At 42.5% G+C, this 27,254-nt stretch overlaps 1 protein-coding gene across 1 annotated transcript in view; it reads right to left on the bottom strand.

The window, feature by feature from the left end:
• Positions 1-27,254, bottom strand: part of COL22A1 (collagen type XXII alpha 1 chain) — a 1,010,593-nt gene that overhangs the window by 100,917 nt on the left and 882,422 nt on the right. The window contains exons 44-50 of the mRNA XM_085604869.1: positions 26,560-26,604; positions 21,368-21,415; positions 11,187-11,300; positions 9,115-9,168; positions 4,471-4,524; positions 707-760; positions 159-212 (exon numbers count right to left, since the gene is read on the bottom strand). Of these exons, the coding sequence (XP_085460995.1) occupies positions 159-212; positions 707-760; positions 4,471-4,524; positions 9,115-9,168; positions 11,187-11,300; positions 21,368-21,415; positions 26,560-26,604 (423 nt within the window). The remainder of the gene's footprint in view (positions 1-158; positions 213-706; positions 761-4,470; positions 4,525-9,114; positions 9,169-11,186; positions 11,301-21,367; positions 21,416-26,559; positions 26,605-27,254) is intronic.

Below are 27,254 nucleotides of genomic sequence, written 5' to 3'. Positions count from 1 at the left end.
ATTCTTGCAACAAGTCATAGTAAAATGAAATAATAAATCTTAATTTAGAAGACAGTGGAATACATGTAGGGGGGTGTAATCCAGAAGAGCAGAATGGCAAATAGCAGGTTCTTAAGGCATGCTACTACAGTTTTTTGTGCGGTATATCCTATACTTACTGATGGTCCCGGTAACCCCGGTGGCCCGGAAGGACCTGGTGCTCCATCGTTGCCCTGAATTCAATGAGATACAAATGAAATATAAATCCTATTGGAGACTCATTAATAATCACGTAAGACACTCAATGTACATTCATTAAGCTTCGGCCTGTAACATTAACCTGCTGAGCTAACTGAAGAATCACATGAGCTGTAGTGAAGTCCAGCACTCTAGTTACTCATAACAAGCACACCATGGCAGGGTAACTCACAGACGTTCAGCAAGCATTCACACATATACAGCAAATCCAACATTGCCAACCACACTAACCCAAAGAGGTGCAACCACAATTCTAGTTTCCTTAGATGTTGTTAGAATATACTTGATAGGGTTATTGACTCATGAAGTTCTCCAGTGACCAAGAAAAAGATGTAATCAGTTAGACCAGGGCAAAGTTAGACTAGCACAAAAATGCATGACTCATTATTAAATCAGTAAAGTTTCACAAGATTGCATTTGAATTGCTTGTCCATACTTTAATTTAACCATAAACCCAATAAGTACTTACAGGTGGTCCAGGATCGCCCGGAGATCCCATAAAGCCAGGAATACCAGTGTGGCCCTGCACAAAAGCAAATATGAAAGTCACAGATAGAATTTCAATGAAAAAACATTCTAGTGAAAATGGCCAATAGACTGTTGTGTTATATACCAATGTTTACATGTCTCAACAGGTTTCATTCACTAATTTAGTACAATTGAGATCCATGTTTCTACTGACACTTATATTAGCTACAAAAAAGAATCCAATAATCAGTAAAATCAGAAAGCCATAAATGCTGCTGACCTTCTTGGAAAGTAAAACAAAATATGAGAACCTTAGAAAGGCTATCAAAGGCAAGTAGGAAAGAACTAGAGAGCAAAACAAAACTAAAACATTGAGAGGAAAACACTGTTTGAATTGAATAGCTGAGCAAAGGAATAGTGTTGGAGGGGAAAAGGTAAGTCAGCAAGAAATTGGCAATAATATTAGGAAGTGAGAGGAGCTGTGTTTTTTTTAAATTTCAGATGACCATGATAGATTATTCCTTCTCAAGAGGCTACCCATTTGCTGATATAGGGGGAGACTGATATCACTCCTAATAGCACTCTTTAACCCCCACTATGTCAAGGGGATGAGCAAAGAGAGCACTCTATTAATTGTGGCAATTGCATCCGGCTACCTATCACCAGTCAAGCTCATAACCAACTCCTTCATTACACATGATCTCCTCACTCAACCATGAAAATAAACTTTCCCCAAACATCAAACTGCCTACCTACACCATGGTCAAAAAGTGCAGAACAGTGTATGGCTGAGGCATTGCCGACCCCCTGGCTTGCCTTTAAAGAAAAGTTTACATGCATTTGATAAAGTTGGTTTTGATTGATAACAAGTTCACTCCACAGATTTTTCATCTGTACTCTTTCCCAACCACATACTGTGAGTCCATACCACCTTTCACATGCTCTCACAGTGCATGCTGTTACCCCTCATGCCACATTTTGGCATAATAGCTGGAAAGGAGCAGCAGCACTGGGTGCACAAATACCCTAGGCCCTTCGATTTCTAGAATTTAAGAGCATATTAGGCATTAGAGGTCTGTTGGTTTTTGAAGGGAGGCAGTCGATGATGATTCTGTAGTGGGATCGAAGGATCCATCACAACCAACATTAAAAAAGGTGGGCAACATTTTTTCTCAATGCATACCACTTTATCAGCAGATTATTATCTTTGAAATGTTACTCAGAAATGACTAAGGAGTTAAGCTGGAGGTCCCCAGTAAGACTAAGGAGGCCTAGCTGCCAATTTTCTTATGAATGACGGATCCTTTGAATATACCTTTAGCCCTGGCATCCCTTTTAAGACAATATGCTATGCAAACGCATGGAGAGAGGTCCATGCAGCCTGAAACACATTCACTCCTACTAGACCTTAGTTACTGCCATCAGACAGGCAGACTTCAGAGACAAGACCTGTGCAACACAACAGTTATGTCATCAATTGAGACAATTCTAAAGCAGGCTACTGATGTGAAGTTATGAATGGTGCCACTGGAAACTGCTTCACCATCTCCCTCAGAAAAGATAGGAGCAAGGAGGTCAGAAAAAAGGCTAATTCAGCTACTTCGTAATTAAACAAAGCAATTAATTAACCCTAAAAGTACATTTTAAATTTCCGTTGGCCCGGTGGCCATTTCAATAATTGACAAGAACCACCATCAAGGCAGTTTCAGCCAATGTATTGTGACACTGCCAGATGACTCTGTGAAAAATGATGGAGGAATATGGTAAAGTTAAAGCTTTTTATTTAGTTTAAAAAAAGAAAATCTTTTAAAAATAAAAAACAATGCCCATCCCCTTGCTGTGGAAGAAAACTCCCATGGCGAGGGGGCATTGAGCTCTTTTCAATGTCCCTTACCACCAGGTTTTTCGTTGTGATGATGGGTGTTGAAAAACAGCAGGCAAATAGTTAATCCTCCCACTACCGGTCGAGCCGTTAGAGAAGTTTGCCATGTTATCAAATTATAGTCTGCCCAAACAAAATGGGGCAGGCTGACCATAGTCTTGGCAGGGAGGGAACTTTGTCACTGTTGCAATTGAGTTCACTCTTCACCAACATTTAAATTGGTCTCCTAGTGCCTGTCCTTTATTTTAAACCCAGATACTTTTGTGTGCAAGAAGGACTGGAATATGGAGATATGCTTATTACGGTCCGCTTACTTTATGGTTTTGATATATGCATGAGAAAGGCTTTCCTGAATAAGCAGCCTCATGTCTAAAACTGGATCACTATTAGGCAACTCTTGTATAGGCATCTAAGCACTCTACATGTCACCGACAGGCTCTCTGTTGCTTTTTGCCAGAAGCTTCCTACATCTTCCAATCTCTATGTTAGTGCAATGGTCAATTGAATTGATTGCTGTATCTCATTAAGCACACTGATTGGCAAGGTACTGAGACAACTTGGATCCACTACGTATTACAATCTTTCAGTCAACTGGGAGGTAGTCCACCCCTTACCCCCTACCAAATCATGTTTAATGTGGACTATAAAGATGTCTTGACCTCTCACATTAACTCCTTAATCATAAATATCATACTGGCGATATGACTTTGATGAGTCATAATTCATGTTAAAAGACAACCACATGCATACCACAACCATCTGTCGTAGAGAAAAACGTAGAGTTTGTGAGTAATGCTAGTGTCTACGTCCATCATCTTATGGATATACTTCTCAGCATACACAGGGATCCGACCAATATATCTTAGGGTAGCAATGGCATTAGATGGCCTCCTCCACTTTCCCTTATATGTGGGCCATCTGATGCATCGTGAGGCCCATTCCTAGCATAAGAGCAATACTCACTCACATGGATTTTAGTGAAGCTTCTTGTCATAATGTGGGCATGCATCCCAAGTCGAATGCTGACAGTTCTATAAGTGTAGTAATTCTTTACATAGTGGGGACACCCATAAAATAATGGCATCCACTTCTGGGCATAATATGGACACTATGACATAAAGGCACCCAATTCCGAAATAATGCACTCTTTGGTATATTAATGATGATTCTTATTGGTGGATATTAATTAGATTATTTGCCCATTCCTGACATAATGCTATCCCTAACGTAATAAAGGCAATACTTGGCATAGATTAGCCTGTTTAAAGCATGCTTTGGAAAAGGCCAACATTTAACTATTCGGTCACATGCACCCTCAGACCACGTTTGCAATGTTGATGAGAGATGAGTATACCACAAATAATGGGCTACATCAATGAGAGCCTGATGGCTAGAGCGGTTGACCTCGAAGCTGGGGAACCAGGTTCGAGTCTCGGCAGAGACGCTCAACATCTTGGAATGCTGGGCAAATCACTTAATCTCCCTATGACTAACAAAATGAATGTGTCCATCTGTAACACAACTGTTGCTCATGTAAACCACACTGATTCCTTCGGGTCGAGTTTGTGCTGTATAAAACTTTTAAAAAAAAGGGAAGTCCTGATAAGACAGTCACTTTGAGTAATCCCACCGGTTATATGACATTGTCTTTATTCTTGTAGAAGGTAGGTATTTATTTATGATTGCTGTATATATGCTCTTCTTTCAGACAAGTCAAATCTTAGCAATAAAAAGATTTAAAAAAAAGGGATAAATCCACACTGTAAAACAAATTTATCCTGTTTAGTGACATCATCTATTATGTACTTCTGCAATACTCATCTATCACATGTACGCGCTTTATCCTGGATGGTCATGTGACTTTGAGATTTACAGATATTTACCTTTTCTCCTTTTTGACCAGTTTCACCATCATTTCCACGATCACCTTTTATCCCCTAAAAATGTACATAGGAAAAGTTTATATCAACCAATGCTGGTCACAAATCGTCAAAAACAAGAACATTAAGGTATTCTCTAAATTGCTGCTTGCATTTGCGCATGTGCTGTGTGGTGTTCCTGGTAAGCGGCTTCTCATGAGGTGGTGACGCATGGAGTGCTAGTGCAATATCTCATGATATAGAATACGTGTCTGTGAGTGTACTTTGTGAATTGGAATTTAATATCAATGAAACAAGTGGGATACAGGAACAGCCTACTGGTTCTTCACCTGGTGGGGAGTGTAATATTTATTGTAGCTTACCAATGGATCTTACATTTTTGTTAAAACCTTTTTGTACAGATCAGCATTTGGTTACCTTATTACACCATGTTTTTAAAGCCAGAATCTCATTATTGGTTATCGCAGATTAAGGACTGATCCAAGACAGCTGTAATAAATGTCCCTGCTTTATTAGGTTTTAATTAAAAAAAAAGAACTATTGTAATATGCAGCCAAGGTTTGTCCACCGTTCTGTGGGTGGCTTTAATTAATGAATCACAAGCACACACTGCTCTTTTTTTCAGTTCTGCAGTTAAATAATCAATTTCATTTAGCAAAAAGAGGTCCTCCGCATCATTGAATTTCAGTCACAGGCACAGAACATTTCCTTCTGTGTTCTGATGACTCAGCCATTGCCAAAGTACCTGGATTCATAGAACTCATACAGGGTTGCCATGCATATAAAGATGTCCCACCATTGCTATGTAGTAAAACTGTACAACGTGTACCACGCTATGCTGGCATACGGCCTCTTGTCAATCAAGCATATCCGGGAGCCACATTGATGACAAAGGGACATTTATTCACAAATATTACCTAACGGTGGTACACCAAGGCCAGCCAGCTTCCAAACTGACAACACAAACCTCCATAAGCTAAATAAACATACAATATGGAAACTTGCAGAGTTCCACACATTATTAAAAGTAAAACACATCCCTTGCCATTAATATTCATTGTACCTGGATATACACAATGTAAGGAAAGGAGCACTTAAAAACCTCTTTACAACAGAACAAAGCTCCCAGAGATAAAAATGCAAAACAGCAAAAAGAAGGATCAACACCATACCAAATCATCAAAGCTTCCTGGAGCTTTTAGAGTCCCATGCACTAGAAGCTCAGTGATGAATAATGCTCAGGGAACTCTCCATCCTTCCACTATTATTTCCTACAATGTGGTCCCTTTTGGATTTACCCCATTTATGTGCCACACCACCTACACCAAATCCCTTTTATTTCACAATCCCTCATTAACATCAATCCATATCACCCATCTGCTTCCTTGAACTCTCCACCTCTTTGATATAAAACTGTGAACCTTCTAATCTACATTCAAGCATTTTCTTAAACCACATATTTACACCCCACTATTTGCACTCTGTAAGATCCCTAAACTTTAAAAAATCCTGTACCAATCCTTTCTGGTTTCACCACTACCCAATCACCTTCACAAAGCCACATACTGTCGCTACCTTTTGCTTCTTGTTTGACAACCCTCATTAAAATACGTTTCAAGTGACATTTTTTAGCCGGTCTCTCTTTTCCCATCTGACCAGTAGATTCATTCACTGTAGTACAGAATGCCCATAAAATATGCATCCCAGCCATCTAGAGCCATCTAGAGCCTACTCATAACTTCCATATCCATTGTGCCCTTGATCATTTGATTGGTCTACTATTTCATTGGCTTGTGGACTGCATAAGGTGGTCCAGTAAGGATTCATGCCACACCCTTCCAAGAAAGACGACATTTCATGTGAAGTGATCTGGGTACCATTATCAGCCATGATACATCTATTCCAAAAATACTCCTCAAAAGCTATGCTTTGCTAGTGTTCACCTTCGATATGTACTCCACTTTGATCCACTGGAAGAGTCATTTATGACCCACTGAAATCTAAACAAACTTTAAACAGTGGGGCAGCTAAATTATTAACATGCTGCACTAACCTACATCAGTCTTCAATATCTTCTCCCATCCTTATATACTTTACAATCCACTATCCATTTTATATCTGTTAAGCCACACCCACCGACCAGAATTTTCCTTAACCCATTTTTTTTGTCATGGTCTGACCTAAACGTCCCTCATGGGCGATCCTAATCAATTGATCATTTAGTTTCTCTTATAGTACAAATCGGTTTCTCCACATTATTGGTCACATACTCTGTCTGTCTCTCTGCATTATCCTGCCATCATGGCAAACAGTTTGTAAAAGATGTTGCAGTAATCACAGCCTCATATCAAAGGGTGGTTGGACCAGATTGTGCCAGAAAACATGGTGGTAGAATTACAGCTTGGATATGGTTTTATCAATGAATATTGAGAGGGCACGATAAAGCAACCTGAGAAATACAATGCCCAGATTCTACAGGCAGCTGAATGTGCAAATCCCACAGGGCCGGCTTTAGTGCTGGTGCTGCCTAGTGAGTGCCACAGTCTTTATTGTCACCGTCCAATGACCTCCTTCTCCATGGATTCCATCAGTACCAGCCTCCAACAGTGCCCCTCGCCTCTCCATAGACACTTTCTCACATGTAATTCATTTGTTCATATTAATGTAGGGTCTCAGAGGACTTTACAACACACACACATTATACAGAGATAATGAGTTGATACAAGTGTGTAAATCAATCTATAGGAAATATTATATAAAACAGTTGAAATTACAAGGTATAGCAGTCACATGTCATCCGTAGTAGGAGGCAGTATATCATAAGCACAAACTCAAGATTTAAAACTTAACACAGTGGATGGGGTTAACCGGCTTTACTAATACGAATGTATTTATACCCCAAAAAAACTTTTTTAGCAACATTGGGATAACGAAAGACTGGGGGAAAACATAATGATCTAACCTATACTGCGCAGTTTGCATGTAGCTCTTTGATGACAGTTCATAGGTCACTGTGCAATATTAGGATTGTTAACTTATGAATTGCAAGTAACAAAAGGATCTCTGTGACAAAAGCAGTAACCCATGAGCTATCCACATAAAATACTGATTTGTGAGCCATGAGCTACACATTCTTTGCAGCCGGCTTATTAACACTCTAAGCTACTTTATGATGAGTCAAAAGTGCCACTCAACAAAACTCGATCTCTCTCCAGCACGACTATTAATCACCAGAGTTATCTTGACATTTTTATTGTTATCAGAAAACTGCTAGACCCACAAGGAAATGTGCAGCAGGTGCTTTTGAACCAGTAAGTTATTTCTAGCCACAGCACCCGACAAACTCAGCGCCAGGTGCAGCTGCACAGATCGCACCGCCCAAAAGCCAGCCCTACAATTCCATGAACCCGAAGCCGCTCCCAGGATGCTTGTTTCCGGTCCAGGGAAGACATGGCTTGGCAGTTCGGGCTGGACTGGTCCCATGAGGCATGGGGTCAGACTGATTTGCATATGGCCATGTCTGAACTGGGGTGGTGGAGTGAGCTGGAGAATGATGATGGATTAAACCCAGATCAGTTGACTGGGGATGAGTGTTTGATTTACTCAAACGCACCGTCCATCATCCCCTTTGGTATCGCTTTGTTTGCCCTAAATTGGCAGGGTATGCCCAGACGTGGGTCCTTTGCTCACTTTGCACCTAGATTCAAGATAGCCTGGGTGATGAGTGTTATGAACCCGAAACCGGTCCCAGGATGCTTGTTTCCGGTCCAGGGAAGACATGGCTTGGCAGTTCGGGCTGGACTGTTCCCATGAGGCATGGGGTCAGACTGATTTGCATATGGCCATGTCTGAACTGGGGTGGTGGAATGAGCTGGAGAATGATGATGGATTAAACCCAGATCAGTTGACTGGGGGGGGGAGTGTTTGATTTGCTCAAACGCTCCATCCATCATCCCCTTTGGTATCGCGCTGCAATTCCATGACAGCATGAATATGAGTAGTGGTGGCGAAGTGCCCATAAATGTGCCTTTGGACAGCAGAGGGCCTGCTGTTTTCTCTGCATAACAATATATGAGTGAATGCAAGTTTTTAGCCATACCTGCACATACTTTCCAGATTCACCCTGCAACTGTGAACTCGATGAGCTGTCCTCACATGATTGCATCATTTGGTGGACCTCTAAATGCCTTTGTCTTCCTATAGGCATGTGGGTGCCTGTCATTGTGCCATCATACTTAAACACAGTTTTAAAGTGGTTGGCCTTGTAGAGAGAGGTTTTCCAGTGGAGGGCACTGTTCATCATTCAGAAAGCAGCCTTTGCTGTTTTGTTTGGGGGGGGGGTGCATGTGCAGTTTAGTCATACTAAGAGATTATTGCCAATGTACTTTAATATTTGTTCCGAGCATTTATCAAGAGCAAACTCAAGGTGAATACAAGGTCGAACAAAAGACCACTGGTGAGGGACTATGATGGATATCCTTGAGAATTAGTCACAATGGCTCACATAAGTTCTACCTTGAGAGCAGTGTTAATTGTGTGATACAGTGCATTGAGTAAGCTTTCCCCTAAAATACTGATAGCCATCCATGAAAAGGATCAAACCACGTATTAGTTGGAAAGTGTTGACAACATGAATAAATAAGTCACCTTCATTCCATCCAGACCTTGCGGACCAGGAAGGCCTCTGAGTCCATTTTCACCCTGAAAATAAAAAGTTACGGTGAAATTAGCATCCATTTACTGTAGGTTAATTAGTATTAGGCGTATTAACTCTGCGTATTCAAAAACAAGCTTCCTGTTGCATTACAATATTATATTTGCAGTAGCTGCACGTGCCTCAGAGTTGCATTATTTAATCACACTTCAGGAAAGGAAGGGCAGTCTTGCACATAATGATTTACATTTTATTCAGTATGTTAAATTTATTGGATCTTCACAATTTACGACTCCTCCAGACTAGCTACATCTTGCTGCATCCAATTTTTGTTCTGGAACTATTCAACCATTGTGCTCGAATGAGGTTTATAGGGCGTGTATAAACTATAAATATATGTTTTTTAAATTAAGTTCGAAAAGTTGACAGCTATGGTAGCACACCACGCATTGCACATCTTTTCGCAGCAGCAAATACAGGCAACTTTCCTCACAAACATGAAAAAAAGTCAGCAAATGTATATAAAATGTGACTGAGAGAAGAAATGTGTTGAATACTATGAGGTCATGGTCTAACTGAAAGGAAAAAGTCATTGGGTCCATGGTCAAGACACTGGGCATGTGACACTTCACATGGAGAACCAAGTGCCTATTCGGAGATGTGTAGGGTGAACGTGTGGTATTGGTATCATATAAACAAAAAGAAAGGCAGGGTATGGGGCAATAGTGACTGCACCTATCATGCAATTGGATTATAGTTAATCTTGCTCCCATGGTTTTAGGGATCTGAGGCTCAATACCCCTAAGCCTCCTAGGAAACAATATCCTACAACTCTTAACATTACAATATGATCCAGCACTCCAATCAATGTCCATCAAACTTAATATTAGGTGAAACAAAATTTCAAATCCATTCAGCAGGTCTTGTTTCAATTCTCTTTATTCGAAATCTTCTGAAAAACGACCGTAGCCAACAAGTTTCCGCCCTAAGGACTTCTTCAGGGCAAGTATAATGTGGTGAGTCTTTCTTTATATTCATCAAGAGAGTGCACGAGAGAAGTCACTCCCTCCCAGAAAAACCTCCTTATATATTTCCAAGGATATTTATTCTTAATATTGATGTCCCTATAGGTTGGGTATCCAACTTATGTTGTCTGTCTCGAGAGGTTATAGGTGTTAACCATTCGCAATTTGTGATCGGCGTCAATGTGCTCCCGTCGCGTGGTCCAGTCGTGTGGTATTGGTATTATGCCTAGACAAGTTGCCTTTACATTGGGCGTGGCTACAGATTTTCTTGTCACAGTGAAAGGCTTAGCCAAATGTCCACATTCCACTACATCTGTGAGGACAAAGACAACTTTATACACATCCTCTCCACTGACAGATTGAAACAGAGTAGACTATTGACCATAATTCCTATGACAAGGATGAGCAAGTCTTACTAGTACTAGTGTTTTTTGCCTGTACACAAGAACCCTGAACAGGCACCACAATATGAAATAATGAAATATGGAGACGGCAATCTGATTTATATAGCCTTATTGCCTGATGTAGCGGGCTATACCGACCATTAGAGGCCCTCTTTCGCTCGGGCCTTTGAAGGGGGTGGGGGACTTTAGTGCCAGTAAAGCCCACCTACGGAGGACTATAAGACTATTAGAACATTCCGCCACTAGAGGGCAGAATGTTATAACAAATAAAACAAAAGCCTCATGAAGAATCCCCTCGGCTCTGTTAGGCCTTTGTTCACAGCAACATCTGTGAAGGACAACATTGGATGTCGGAACTCTGGGCTTCTACCGGACAATCAGAAGCCCGGAACACTCTAATGCTTTCAATAGAGCTCCCAATATTTTAATGTTCAAATATTATTTAAATGATTCTCACAAGGTATTCCATGATGGTAAATGCAGGGCTACGTTATTAGACACCACTGCTTGTGTACCCAGTGCATATTTAAAGGAGTAAAATAGATAGAGAGAACAATAGCCAGCACAGGGAATTTACACCTGACAGATAAAGAACAAGATGTCCATTGTTTCAGTTGATCTTGACATATCTCTCACCTTCTTCCCATCAGCTCCATCTTTCCCAGCAGGTCCCTGGTGACCTTTATCGCCCTTGAAGCCTGGCATACCAGGAAGGCCGGGTGGTCCGGGAGGGCAGTCTTTGCACATGTCCTGAAACGGAAGGGTACAGGAGGGTTGGTGAATACAAGATATCTAGGTACTTTTCGCAGTGTTCATTTTCTACGACACTGACAGTCTGATTCAGAAGAAAAAAGTGCATTTGCAGTAGTACACTTGCTAACATTGTTCTTCTTTTTTCTCCACAGAGGTTTTTTGGGCAAACCGTGTTGACAGATCTCCACTAATAGTTCTACAATTCCCAGTCTGGATAGGATACAGATAAACTATTGTGTGCTTTTGAAATGAGAATATCTGCACTCCAATGTACAGTGGGGCCGTGCATTCGAAACACCACTACAAGCACATTTACTCATGCACAATCTAACATCGTCATTGTGTAAAATGTGCAGTTACACCCCATTTATGATGATATTTTATATTTTGTGAATATACAGCTTCAACTTACCACATAAAACAAGCCATCTGTGCAATTCAATTTAGGTTCTCAATGGCTGTGTTAACCAGGCCCTGTGTATATGGTTATTGCTGCACATGAATGAATGAATGAACAAATGAATGAACGAACAAATGAATTAATGAATAATTTGTAGAGCACATAGCTGTCTAAGAGTCATACCAGTGCTACATATGCTGTCAAGAAGGAAGAAACAAGGCAAATTACCATGACTAGAACAAACAGGTTTTCACTTGTTTTTTATGGATCAGTTCATGGGATATATATGAATTTTAAGGGTTAGGCCGTTCCAGAGCCCAGGGGTCCTAAAGGAAAAAGACCGGCCCACAAGATGAGCCTATCATACTGTCAGGACTACTAGTAATGACTGACTAGCGGATATGAGATATCTTGTATATGCTCGAATTCTATTCCCCAAATAAAGTTATGGACTGCTCTGAAGGCAATAGGAGGTCATTTACATGGAATCCGTAGTCACCCTGTAAGCCAGTGTAAGTGTCTCAGGTGTTCTGAGACAGAGTCCTGTCTGGGAATACCTAACGAGAGCCTAGCAGAAGCATTCTGCATCAGCAGCAATGGCCAAAGAGATAGTCAGGAAGACCCAGGTATAAGACTTTAGTATCATTCAAATGCGCGGTGATTAATGGATGAACAATGGTTTTCCTTGTGAGGTCAAGAACTAGCCTCAGAAGTTTTTTTAAGGCTTTTTAAAACAGCAAAACAAACCCTTGTAACTGCCATCACCTATGAAGCAGAACACAGCTCCTTATCGAATTTGACTCGAATTTGACTACAGGTTCCTGACCTCCTACACCGGAGTGAGCGGCGGGCCAAATTGCGATGGCCACCATGCACTAGACCAGATTGAGAGGGAGCAGTTCTGTTTTAGCCGAGTTAAGATTTAGGCAACTGCTCTTCATCCAAGTTGCCACTCTCACAAGGCAACATCCCCTTCTAATAAATATTTGTAGAGCCTCTAACATAGGTCCTCTGCCTGCCAAAGATGCTACTGTGGTCCCTATCTTTAAGAAAGAGGATAGGAATGACCAGCCCTGCTATAGGCCAACATCCCTAATCGATGCAACAGCAAAAGTCTTGGGTTAGAAGAGTGGGCTTCTGCAAATAATGTCCTCTCCAGAACACAGTATGGCCTTTGACGGGGAATGGGCGTAATGGTCTGTGCTTAAATCTGTCACTGATTGTCAGTAAATACAGTCCATCAAGTGCTCTTTATATATGGCCTTCATGGACTTATCCAGCGCATTCAATACCATCAATTGTGACAGATTGTGGAGCATGATGAAAGAGATGGGGGTGGAGGAACCCCTAGTTGTTCTGCTGGGCAGGCTTCACTTTACACTATGGTCAAAATACATTATGGTAATGATGGTGAGAGAACAAACTCAATTGTCTCGATGGAGGGCTCCGTCGGGGCTGTATTTTAGCCCCCTTCGTATTTCTTGTTTACACAAATGGCCTAGAAGCCGACCTTCTGCAAAAGGGTTTAGACTGCCCAAAGATCGCCAAAACCTTCTCACAACATTACTTTATGCAAATGACACTGTCCTTCTTGCAAGGACGGCTATGAGCCTCAAGAGATCCCTAGACGCCTTTGTAGACTTTGTCATCTTTGGATTTAAAAGTGAACCACAAAAAGTCTTACGTTATGGTGTGTGACCCTAAGTCCACAAAGTCGAAGTCTTATGCTGTCCAGTGTAATCAAACTGAGAAAGTCCAAAATTTCTCTTACCTAGGGATTCTATTTAATATCCAGTTATCATGGGACTCTAAGGGAACCTCAAATGACTAGAACCATGGAGGCAGTGTTTCGCTTTTCCGCAAAACTGGGCCAGAAGCTTGTCAATGAAATTACCACACATGAAGCTAAATACTTCTCGATTGCTACCTATGGGGCTGGAGTGTGGGGTTTTACTAACTGTGGCATGCTCTAATTAGTGATACTAGATGTGGTGGTATAGATAATAGGTTAAAGGCGCCTGTAGGTAATTTCACCAGGTATTCTGAATAGTATCCTTAATTATGACGGTGCTTAAAGGTTAGAGAGAACCACCCGCCTCTCAAATGCAACAAAAAATCATACATTGAATACCCCAGCACACGTAAATTTCAACTGAAAGTTTAAGAAGTAATCACATGTAAGGCACAATAAGTCAATCCATTTCTTTCTGTTTCTTTCTTTCTTTCGTTTTTAATTGGTCTTCACATTCTCAGTTAATATGCAGTTCCCAAGCCAACACGTGTTTCATCGCCTATGCGAGTGATATTGGAGTCCGGCGTGAGGAGAGGAGTACGCGTATCGGCGGCTCGGTCTTGCACTTCTTACAGATTTGGATTCTATCTGCAAATTAAAGAAAACTTACTGGAAACCGGCCTTACAGTCCCTACTGGGATTTCCCCTCACGCCACAGAAGTAGTGTGGCTTGGAATTATCGCCTCACTTCAAATCTACATATACCGATTCTGTTCAGCCGTGATCGAGTCGCATGCACAACTTTACTCAGGCGACGAAACACGTGTTGGCTAGGGAACTGCATATTAACTGAGAACGTGAAGACCAATTAAAAAAGAAAGAAAGGAACAGAAAGAAATTGATTGACTTATTGTGCCTTACATGTGATTACTTCTTAAACTTTCAGTTGAAATTTACGTGTGCTGGGGTATTCAATGTAAGCTCTAATTAGTGGAGAACACATTTATCAAAAAGGTCTTTATGGTCCCCAAGAGTGCATTGACCTCTTTATGTCATTCGGAACTGGGTTGGGGGTGCATAGAGGATCACATTGGTCTTGCGCCCTTGCTATTATGGGTGAAAATCTTCTGTACACCGGAGTAAGAATTTTCCGGATCCATTATTATAGACTGTCTCTCTGTGCCCAATGCTGACAGGATTCCTTGGTCTGGTTTCCTGAAATGTGCATTTAGCGAATTGGGTCTAATAGACTCTTTTAACGATCCTTCAAAAATGCCATCTCAAGCAAAATTCTTAATTAAGTCCTGGTATTACTCAAGCATATTACACAAGCGTAAGTATTACACGCCACAAGCAGCCCACGAATCAGCAAAGCTCTCCGGGTATTGACAATGGCAGTCCTCTTGCAAAGCAGATGCAATGCTATCTATCTTTTCCTCTGGAGTTGAACAACAGATTTTACTTAACGAGATTTCGTTTGGGCACAGTGCACTTTCTTGTAGCCTTCCCCAATCAAGGCGGCTGGTCTGATGACCTCCCACCTAGTCCTGGTGGAAACTCTGCAAAATAATCCGCTTTGCAGTTTGTCCTGCTTTGTGCATTGTATAAAAATATGATATATACATTTTTGCTTCCGATACTGAGGCCTTACCGTCCTTGCTCGTATAGAGAAGGCTTCAGTTATTGACATTCACTTGACTCTTCTGATACCTGTGTCGCTGTTTTAAATTTTACTAAAGGTGTGCTCAAAATACGAAAACGGCATGGCTAAATGAGTGCACTACAATGAATATGCAGTGAGAAATGACTGTGGGTTCAGATTTAACTTGGGTCGCTATTTTGTTTCCATTATCTACCTGCCTCCACCTTTTGTTTCTTCCATTTGATTCAGCGACGTGTTAATGATTTTGTATATTTTAATTATATTATGCACTTTTATTCTTGTTTTATCTTACTGGATGAATTGTTACATGTGTGATTTTATGATTTGCTTGACAAAGCGAATAAAGTTTTATGACTTGACTTGAATGTCCGAACCAGGTAAATCCCGGATCTCACCACCACACAAAGGCGTGGCTTCTTCCAGGCACGCTCCTCTCTCCATTATATAAAAATGTTAGCAAATAAGCAGGACAGCTGTACCTAGACAAATACCAAAAGAAATCAGCCACTCCACCAGGAAGCTAGATACATTAAACTCAGCTTTGTCCTGAGCCAAACATGCAGGATCCAGATAAAACTTTAATTTAAAAACTCAGCATTTCTCAGCTGGCATCTTCCTAGAAAATGTTTTAACCTGTTAATGTGTAGCTCACACTTGATTGAAAAGTCCTGCAATATATAAACACATGCATGGTGTAAACGCTCATGCATACGCTATACACACATAGGTTTGTGCTTAATTATAACCAATGGGCTTCAGAGGAGACCCATGAGGCATCGCGATAAACAACCCCAACTTGTAACCCAGCTAGATTTTGCACACATTTGGAGATGCATTTCCCACACAGATGCTTCAGTCATAAGGGCTGTTGTAAGTGCAGAGAAAGTACTACAAAGTAAAAATTCTGCAACTGGAAGTGTGGACTAAGAACAAGGGTGCATTGATGATGGCGCTGACGCACCCGAGATAGAGAAGGTACCCGTGTATTTTTGGGGGTAGAACTCTGTTGTGGGGGACCTCCCGTGATTATTTGCATAACGCTGACGTGCACAATTGATTTTAGTTTAAAACGTGGCCTTACCGCTTGATTAGGACCTATAGTGTTTTTTAACTTTAGCGTTATCGGTGTGTTTGGGTGACGGTTACCTGTATTTTTAGCCCACTCCTCCCCATTCCACCGCAGCATATCCGGCTGTTTGAGTGGAGGGAGGACCGGTTACGGTCTAGTGCACTTCCGCTTGTGGCCATTTTCTGACGGCCATTCTTGAGAGGTGACGCTCTAGTTCTTAACACGGCTCTCCTTACATCCCTCATTTAAGCAGCTGATGGTGCTGACGGCCAGCCCGTCTGCGCCTGTCCGCACTAGGCCATCGCTATGAACCAGGACCCCTACCCGTTTGGCCCCAGCTACTGATTCCAGGCATTCCTATACGGCCTCACAACTTTTTCAGGTGAAAAACCATATGACACCATGCCCACTAGCCTCTAAGTTTGTTAATCTTGAAGGTCCCTTTGCCTGTTTGCACTGCCATTTTTACAGCTGTGACGATATTTGTATCCCCCCAGATACGCGGGCGGCAACACCAGCTGTGATAGACTGGCAGGGGTGAGTGTGTTTTCTCACAGTCAAGTAAGACCCCCTACCACAAACCGAACGTGCTCTTGGAATGGGTTCTGATTCCCAAGATTTAGGCTTCCTAACGGAGACCTGGCTTAAACCCACCTCACTACCTGATATTGCCCTTACCCTTCCTGAGAATTATCAGATTCTTAGACTTGACAGAGAAGGAAAAGTGGGAGGTGGTGTTGCCATAATATACAAAGATGTGCTGAAAGTTGCAGTCATTGACTCTGTCTCGGACAATGCGATGGAAATTTGTATATTTAAAATTGACCTGACCCCGCAGGATAGTCTAAAGGGTACTCTTATTTATCGCCCCCAGGGCCACATAAAAATTTTAATTTAAAAATTATGGAGCAAATTGCCCCTCACACTATCACCTCCAAACATTTCTTGTTACTAGGGGACTTTAATATTCATAGTGAAGAAAGTGAGAATACAGAGGCTGCAAATATTTGGGCCGATATGGCCTCCCTGGGCCTTGCGAAGATCAATACAGGCCCTACACATTCGGCAGGTCATAGCCTGGACATCATACTCAGGAATTCACCCTTCATATTTTCTGATCCCCCCTTGCCCAGTGATATGGTCAGATCATTCTCTCCTTCCATGCTGGTGTTACTGAATCTGACAGCAGCCTTCGACACTTTCTTTCATCAGGAATTGATTTATCAACTGAGAGAGGCCAGTTTTCAGGGACAGGCACTTAAATGGCTCGCTAGCTTTGTAGATCAGCACACCCAGACGATTAATCTGGGCCCTTTCCACTCCCAAACCTTAAAGCTTACTAAGGGGGTGCCGCCAGGGCTCTTTTTTAAGTCCTACCCTGTTTAATGTCTATGTGCCCCCCTGGCCAAGATCATTAGGAGTACGGTTTTACTCCATTTTCCTACGCTGATGGTACGCAACTAATCCTGTCCTTTGATAAGGACAAAGAGTTAGTTGAACAGGATTTTACTAAGGGCATGATAGCCATATCAGCCTGGATGACGGAAAACTTTCTCCAACTGAATGCGGCCAAGACCGAAATCTTGCTGTTGGGCTCGGCTCAAGCATCCTGGTCCCTTTAGTGGTGGCCTGCTGTGTTGGGCCCCGCCCCGTCCCCTTCTTCTGTAGCAAAAAATCTAGGGGTCTGTCTGGATGTCTCGTTGTCTATGAGGGATTAAATCATGACCACCTCAGGGACCTGCTATCATACCCTGAGTCTTTTGCGCAGAGTGTTCCAGTGGCTGCCCCTTTCTGTGCGAAGAACTTTGATTCAGGCTTTGATCATCGGTGGTCTGGATTATTGTAATGCTCTGTTGGCATCAGCTAATGAAGCCCTTCTGGGCAGACTACAGACTGTACAGAATGTTGCAGCTCGCCTGGCTCTCAAAAAGCCGCCTCGGGCCGTTGCTAAAACAGCTTCATTGGCTTCCCATCTGCAAGAGGGTTAAATTCGAGCTATGCTGCCTCACCCATAAAGCCCTTAATGGCATGAGTCCTAGCTACCTGGCGGACAAGTTTAAAGTTTACTGCCTGACCCGACGACTTAGATCCAAAGGTAAAGGGCTGCTTGTGGTCCCCCGCTACAGGAAAACATGAACAGGTGGCAAAACTGTTGCATACCTTGCCCCGAAATATTGGAACACCTTGCCGGAGGCCTTTCGCAAATGCCCCAGTCTTTCTCGATTCAGGAAACTCCTGAAGACGGAAGTATTCCGGGACTGATCTGTGCTTGTCCTGTGCCCTCTCCTTTGGAAGCCCGGAGATACCCCTTCGGGGGTGATTCCAGCACTTTATAAATCCCATACATACATACATCCATACATACTGGTGTAATATTCCGTTAGCATACTCTCACGCTCAGCTTTAAGTGGTCAGACTGCCCCAGGGCCACGTTCATGTAAAATCCAATGTTAGAAGAAAAGGAGCGTGTAAAAGTCCATCCTTGATTTGTCTTTCCAAAATTCAAAGAATAATACTGTTCATTCATTAATTATCATCATGAAACATTTATGTGAATTGTGCTGCACCTTGATAGACACAACAGAGAAATTAACGGAGTCTTCTGACTGAATCGTGATATTGATCCCTGATGATGTCTGTAGGGACGAAAAGCGTTGGCTGGGCTGCGTTGACTGATTTTGATGAAAAGCATTGATTATAATAAAAAAAAATTGGATCCATTAAGAAACACAAGACACCCAAGTGATTATTTTATTAATGGACTGAAGTAAGGAATGAACAGTATTATTCTATGAATTTTGGAAAGGTGAATCAAGGATGGACTTTTACACGCTCCTTTTCTTCTAAAATTAGTACTACAAAGTACTTTTATGCAAAAGGAAAATTCATGCAAAAATGAAAAGTAAAATTTTACAAATGTGTGTCCGTATGTGGTGTTTCAACAAACAGCCAGTAAAAAAAGCTGACAGCGTTTGTGAAAAGGCACATACTTAATTCAAAAATATAGCTGAATTAGACATACAAAAACGACTAAAACTGAAATAGTTCTGTAGATCTTGCCACAATGTTTATTTGTGTGACCTGGCAACACATTCCTTCACCTCCCTGCACTCACAAAGGGCACATTCCTGCTCACCAAAAGGTGGTTTTAGCGGCAGGGAAGGAATACATTGAAACCCAGCCTTTGTGACTTTGAACTCAGCTCTTTGTTCATAAACTGGAACCGATGGGAGGTGTGCTTTCAGGACAAATATTGTCAGCAAACATTTGACATGTCAACAACTGTTAGAAACTTGATTTATGACACGCAAAAGGTCACAGCACAAGCCGTATGTGCACGACGGTCGGTGCGCTGTCCCTCACACTGACGATGCTGAAGGAGAGGGCTTCTAGCTCACTCTTTGTTGCTCAGTCAGCACCACGTTGTCGTCCTTTTTCTAAGTATAAATAAGTGCACTGACTTACCACTACTGTTTTAAGGTCAGCTTAGAGCTGCTGTGCTGTTCCGAGCTGAAAAGCTGCAATAGAACTAAAATCAAAGCCTAACCAATCAGTTTAGCCCAGACCCACTTGTACTCCAAACCAAGCATTGGCATAGCCAATAGGTCTCGCCTTTGGGACCTTATAAGTGTTTAGCCATGCAACAGTTGCATAACTAAACACTTATAAGGTCGCAAAAGCGAGACCTATTGGCTATGCCAAGCGGACGTGCGGCAGCGAAAGTGAAAGTGATCGCAATGCGATCAAACATCAAAGCGGCCGTGAAAGTGAAAGTAATCGCAGTAAAAGCAGCGCACGCGCACATGCACTGTAGGTCTAGGCTGGCCTGGTAGCACTTTTTGGAGCCCTCTCAATAAGTCTCGCCAGACCAGCGCATGCGCTGGGTCAGGCGAGACCTAAAAATGACTGTATGACAGAGGCACGCATTGCTAAACACGCGTGCCTCTACAACGCCGCATGAACAACAAATGCGTCTGAAAAACGCATTCCTTTACCACGGATACCTTTACAATGCATGCCTTTAGCACTCAATTTAGTGGTAAGGGCACTGGTAAAGGATATGTATGTGTGGTAAAGATCACACCACAGTCCCCAAGCCCTGAGCCCTAAAACAACCCCAACCCCTGAGCCCTAAAAACATCTCGGCCCCCAAGCCCTAAAAACAAAACCTACCCCCCCAGCCTTAAATCATCCACAAACCCCCCTGAGCCCTAAAAATAACCCGACCCCCAAGTCCTAAAACAACCCAGAGCCCTGAAAACAAATCCTAAAACCCCTGCTCCGAGCCCTAAATATAACCCCACCCCAAAAAACTACCCTCGCAATCCAAAACCCAGCCCCATCCCCTCTTACCAGACCGCGCCCCAGAGCTCCCTCCCCCGATCCTTCCTCTTCCTGTGTCCGCCCATCTGCGCATCTAGACCACGCACTGCCTTAACTGCGCATATGCTTGGTTAAGACATGTGTGTGGTTAAGGCAAGTGGGGTTCAGCTTGCACGAAAAAGCACATGTGGCTCAGCCCGCATTGTTAAGGCCGTTTACCCACAAAAATGTATCACAAGAACATCTATAGATCTACATTAAAGCTTCTCGATATTCACAGAATGTACAGAACTCATGCCATATTTATAGGGCTTTAATTGAATAATCGCTGCAGCACTGTTATCATCCCAGGAAGAAAACAGGGCGACTCATTTCTCCCCCATTGGCCTGATTGTAGGCACCTCTGTCACATGCGCAATTTCTACCAATAAACTGCCAATGCCAGGCATGTGGCCTCATACACATGGACTTAGCTATGGTTAGTGCAAAAGGTGCAGCGGCACTGGGCCCTGGGACCACACAGTACGCTGGCCATAGTGGCCTTGAATATGCATGAGCCGGTCAGGGAGCCCATTTTCCTTGTTAGCATTAGGGCCAGTTGCATCCTTGCTGCACTAGTGCAGCTTAGAAGACTTGGGCCACTTTACCAAGTGTGAAATGCACAATTAGAAATCTTTCACCACATCTACAGTGGCCCATCATAAACCAATCAAGTTAGCTTTACTAAATGTAACTGAATTGCATTTGCCCAGATGTTTTCTGACCTATTCCTAGTGAGTGGATTGTTCTAAAGCAGTTTCAATGACACAATAAATGGCCAAGACAATATTTAAGATACAGAGGTTCAACAACCGTGTGCCTTCCTATCACAACTTACCTTGACCAGATGGCTCAGGTCCGCTGGATTCAGAACCGAGGCCGGTCCCTAGGGACAGGAACACACGTTACCATGAGTACAGCAAAGGAAGGTGGTGCATGCACTTTTTTGTTTAAAAAAGACTTGTGCATTCAAACAAACACATTTATGGCACCTATTGAACCTCTGATGCAATTGAGGCTACACAGGTTGAGGAGACTGGAGTTCAAGAAGTCACCAGAGATGGTCACCCAGTGGAGAAGATGAAACGATGAATGAGTTACGCGTAGGGAACAACACAAAGATCCCGCTTACCAACCAGATGTCCACCTACATAGTTCGGTGGGCATTCTGTAGAAGTAGGTGAGGCTTAAGAGTGGGAAAAGGGAGCATAGTAGTGTGTGAGAAGTGCGGCCTGTGATATTAATAAAACATCCATTAGGTCTGAACTTTTGTAGAAATGTCCTCCGAATAAGAGAGGGGATGTGTGTTTTAGAGTCACATATGGTATTGAAATGTTATATTTTAACAGGTGCAGAAGTGCTTTCTCAAGCAGGAAAACTATGCTCATGGCGGAAAAATGAGCGCAAAAAATCCCTTAAAGTGTAATTTAGTCGGGTCTGGTTGCTCCGTGGACTAATGCGCCAACTGTAGGGACTAGGGTTCGACCTCACGGTCATAGGTTCAAATCCCGGTGGGTCTACTGAGCCTTTCATCCTTCTGAGATCTATAAAATGAGTACCATTGAGTTGGGTAACAATAAATGTTGTTCAGCGCCAAGATACCCTTGTGGGTGAACGGACGCTTTACAAATACACATGTTAAGTTATGTTAATGAGGTGCCTCCATTCGGAGCCCTGAAGGACCTCAGTCTGGAATTATTTGGCCACCGGTCTGCCCTCTCTTTGGGGCTGGAGTGTCTACTCTTATTGGCTGATATCACTGGGAAGTTGCCACACCCTAGGGGGGATGTGAACTGAGCTTGATGGCAGTGAATTGATGCCTTTGGGCTTAGTTGCGCGTTATAAGTTTTCCTTCATTCATTCATTCATTCAATTAAGCCCAGTGGATCTCTTGCCTGTCAGGCACCGGAGTCCTGCCCACATCAGAGCTGAGGCTGGTGGCCCTATTCCAGGCACTTCTCTTTGTGAAAGGTGGAAGTGGCTATAGGTATACGATCAAATCATAGCGGTGAGGAGCATTTATCCAGCATAGCTCCACTGTGAACCACCAAGGCACAGGGAGTAAGTGGTGGATTAAATGGTGAGGTTAGCTAATTCCTGAGGCTAAGTTGAGACCCCCCCCAACCCTGTAGCTAATGTTTTTAAAAAGATAAGACTAAAGATACTTCAGGCTATGGTCAGAATTTGAGCAACCATCAGACGATTGACGGTCCTTAGCTACTTTAGTAATCTTGGCCCTCTCTGGGATTCTGGCAGAACACTGGCTTGCCTAAGGGATACATTAGCGCAGCCACTTAGGGAGGCAGGTGCCAGTGTTTGGGGAGAACTAGCACAGGAAGGCACCCTTTTACCCTGGCAAGCGCTCTATGACTGCGTGAAAGGGCCTCTTTCGAAATGTAATTACATTCATCTCCAAAGCTGGGTCCAAAGCTTGAAATCCCCGGTGGGTACAGGAAACGTATTGAAGGAAGAGTTGGTGAAGAAACCTAGGGGGAGAAAAGAGGTTTCCACTTGGAATTGGAAAATTGAAGAGGCGATAGATGGGGATTTTAAACTTGCTGAAGAATTGTAGGCGCCTGTCTGCTGGGAGAGCCATGGGATCAACTTTGGCAGACATCTTACTGCACCCTGTTTCGCACAGTAAAGCTGGCCTGGCTAAGAAGGAATCACCTATTTTCAATTCACAGGGCTTACCTTACGCCTCAAAGGCTGTCAGGGATGTCGAAGGGATCCCCTGTAAAATGCCTGAAATGTGGCTGGGAGAGTGCATCAGACATCCACATGTTCCAGGAGTGTCCGACTATACTTGAATTTTGGGGTAAGGTTGGTGATACAATTTCGGTCATCCTTGGTCACCAAGTTGAGGTAAGCCTCTCTACGATAATTTTTGGAATCCCAAATGAAGTTATTGGCCCGGCTAGAGCCTTCCTCTTCTATGCCATAATACTAGCCAGAAGAGAAATTTGTCAAAGATGGGTTGAATGCTTGCCTCCATTACGCTCAGACTGGTTGGCCTCCCTTATCTCGATATCTAAATTAGACCTGAGAGAAATCCAGACAAAGAGGAAGAAAGTCCTTTGGACACCCCTATTAAGGTAGTTAAACTCAGAGACAACTGACATAAATTAGATTTGTTGTTTGTCTTGAAATGGAAAAATGTGACCTTTGATTAAACCTCTTAGGAACTCTCTGGACTGCAATGGGCAAATCCACCCTGGCCTACAGCCATCTTAAGCAGTCGCTGGTAATTACCAGACCATATTTTGAGAGTGGCCTTACCTGTTTCGGACTTTACCCTTCCAGCACACAGGTGTACAAGTAAGAGGGAGAGATCACACACCTTTTAATCAACATCACAGTGAGCAAGTACCCACATGCAGGTCTGACTCGCTCTCTCTGTCTCTGTCTTCTGGATCTGTTGATGCCCTGCCTATTAAAATCTTTAACTGAATGCATCTTAAAATCTCCGCTGCATCCATGGCAGGTAGAAAAAAGGGAAGAAGGACTTCTTTACATTTTGCTATGCTGGTTCAATGGCCAACTTGGAGGAATTCAACCATTGAACCTACAGAGGGCCAGAGTTACAGAGTGGGAAGAATACTCTTCTCAAATCAATAAATGCTCTCTGTGTTATTTGCGAGAGATACAAAACACGACTGAGGCCACCGAGCACAGCATTGAGGAAAAGATGGGGGGCTAACAGACAGACTTTTGGTGATGGAAGATAAACAGGAGGCAATAAGCCAGGTGACCAGAAATAAGGGATTGAAGAAGATATCATCATTCCTGAGAAATGCAACTGATGACTGAAGTTCAGGAGGGGTATGACGCCTGTGATAAATTGCAAGGTCTGCAATGTCCTGGTTCTGTGGGTATACTTATTAAGGTGGCATTGGATGGTCTCCCTGACTGTGTCGTTGGGACATTTACAGACATGATAGGTCTGGCATTAAAATGTATCTGAGAGGCGAATGTGAAGGTCTACGAGCTCTCCTAGACCTGCGAAGACCCCAGAGTCTACTGGTACATGCATATTGGTGGTGTGATTAACAGATCTGTGCCCTCATTCAGAGGACAATTGTGTTCTGGGGGGGTGGAGGGGGGGGGGGCCTTTACGGATTTGTACTTATTTGACATTCTGGCCAGACAGAGGACATATGGCTAAAATCCCATTGCAACTGGACTCCCAAGTGCGACTAAGAGTATAACAAAAAGGAAAAAAATTCTATTGTCACTGGTTAGAAGATCTTATTTGGACTGAGTATTGGTCCAGCCTGGCTATTTATTAGTTGATATGAGAGCTTCCCCCCAGGCATAAGTAGGAGCAAGGTGATGGCTGACATCTCTTCTGTCTAGTAAATACCTCACTGGTTTGTGAAAGCATGAGGAAACTGTGGGGCATATTTACAAGGCCCTATCACCACAGGAACTTCACTTTTTGTAACGTCCTTGTGGCGATAGGGAATTTGCGTTATTCACAAGGCAGGGTTAAGGCACTTAACATGGCTTAACGCCACCTTCTGAATAAGGCGCCCTTTCACGCTATACTTAGTGTGAAAGGGGCAGGCAATGGGAAAACCTGGTCTTAACATGGCAAAATGAGGAGAAATGCTTTATTTCTGCTCGTTTTTTGACGTTTCTATGTGTGCTGTGTTGTGCAGCACACACAGAAAAAGCAAAACGCCCTGTATGATTGTTTATGTGCAGAAAGGTGTCCCTTCCTGCACAAATATAATAATTTTAAAAATGACAAGTTGCCACTTCTATGTGTGCTGCACGAAGCAGCACACATACGGTGCAGCCCTGCGTTCCAGAAGTGACGGAGCGCTGCATTAAGCCAAGAAGGCTAACGCCACGCTTCATCACTTCTTTGTAAATATGCCCCTTTTTGTTTAGGGTTGGTCTATGATACATTGTATTCTCAATCCGCTGTGTTCTTCTCCCATTTAGACTCCTCGGATTATCTGAGGTACTGTAAGTGGCACCACATTCTGGGAACAGCTAGTAATATTTTATGTGCATATTCTTTCTTTATTGGGTTCACTGCATGTTTGAAGTGCATTGTGACTTTGAGGATTTGATGGCCTTATAAAGGAAAGCAACTGTGTGACTTTCTCTACTGGCCCACAGTGTTGTCTGTGGTTGCCCTCATTCGAAAATTGCCCTTTTGGAAGTCATGAAAACCTCAACTTTTATAGATTTCAGAATTAAGCAGGCAACCATAAGCCTACACTAGAAGATCTGCCATTTTAGTTTTGGCGTTCAAGTACATATTTAGTTTGTACTATCTTTGTGCCTGATTCACATAACTAACTTAAGACAAATTCCTAAACCCACTACCATTTTGGTATTCACAGAAGGCACTTACTCATTTTGGTATTCACAGAAGGCACTTACTCATTTCGGTATTCACAGAAGTTAGGAGTCGTAACTTTAGGACTCCTAAATGCCTTCTGTGAATACAGAAAGTCTTAAAGTTAGGATTTTTCTCAGTTTAGGAGTCCTAAAGTTAGGAGTCCTAACTTTACTACTCCTAAACTGAGAAAAATCGTAGGGAATATCAGTAGTCATGATCATCAGGCTGCGCCACAGGGATAGAACTGGGATAAAGCCGGTGTCCACATGTTCTAGAGGAACCATACTGCATATGACGGCAAGTACATTGGGGATCGATGTAAAATTATCATTTTGCTCTATAATTAAGCTATAAGTAAGAATGCAATAGATAATAATAATATGAAATACTGAAGTGAAAAATCAGATATTACTAGCTGAAAAAACCCAATGAAATGATTTGTGGATAAACATTAGTGGGTCATATGCATGAACTATGTTTGAATTTTTTTTTTTCTTTTATATCCCATCATATCCTAATTGTTTTCACTTTAAATGAAAATAATGGTTATTTAATAATATTAGAGTTGATAAAGGGGCTGATTTGTTATTAAACAATGATGTAGAATTGTATTTTTGCATCAGTTTATAACCTGAATCAAAGATAGTAAAGTTCTCAAAAAAGACAAAACAAACCGGAGCTCCAGGGGGTCCTCTCTCTCCAGAAGAACCAGGGAAACCCTGCAAGAGAAACATAAAAAAATTAAACACAGATGCTATTACATTTCCCTAATGTATTGAGGTATTAATACGACCTACGCCAGTATGATTTCCACAATATCAACTCCCACTGTATAGTCATATATTGAAAATATTTAGCTGAGTAAAACAACATCAAATTGACAAACATCCAATCATTAGATATGAATTTTGCAAAGAATTAATGCAAAAATAATGCTTAGAAGTTACTAGCGATAAAAAGGTTACTTGAGGTCACGAGGGAATGTTACAAATCTAAAAGTTCAGGTCCACCTCGAAGGAAGGCAGGACGGCTACAGGACCTAGACAGGTCCTGCTGAAGAAATACCTTGACTGCAGCAAGTGTGGACATCGAGAGGCTACTGCATAATCATCAAGCCATGCAAAGGGGATTGCGCGTCGTCGTCGAGCTCCGTTGAAGTGAATGCCATGCATTGCCGTCGAGCCACAAAGAGCGTCCCTGACGAGCCATGCAGTCTGTGGATCCGGTGTCATCGAGCAGCCTCTGCATTGGCTTTGAAGGGCGATGTGTCAAAATTTCGCAAGCAGTTGGGGCAAAGCATCGGTTTTTGCAGAAATCAGCTGTAGAACCCACTTCTTAGGCCTAGAACTCGAGGGGGTACCTCAGGCAA

This window comes from Triturus cristatus, chromosome 5_1 (assembly GCF_964204655.1).
Source record: "Triturus cristatus chromosome 5_1, aTriCri1.1, whole genome shotgun sequence".
Classification (NCBI taxonomy): Eukaryota; Metazoa; Chordata; class Amphibia; order Caudata; family Salamandridae; genus Triturus; species Triturus cristatus.
The sequence above is the reverse complement of the archived record's forward strand: the minus strand, read 5'-3'. Positions and strand labels throughout refer to the sequence as shown.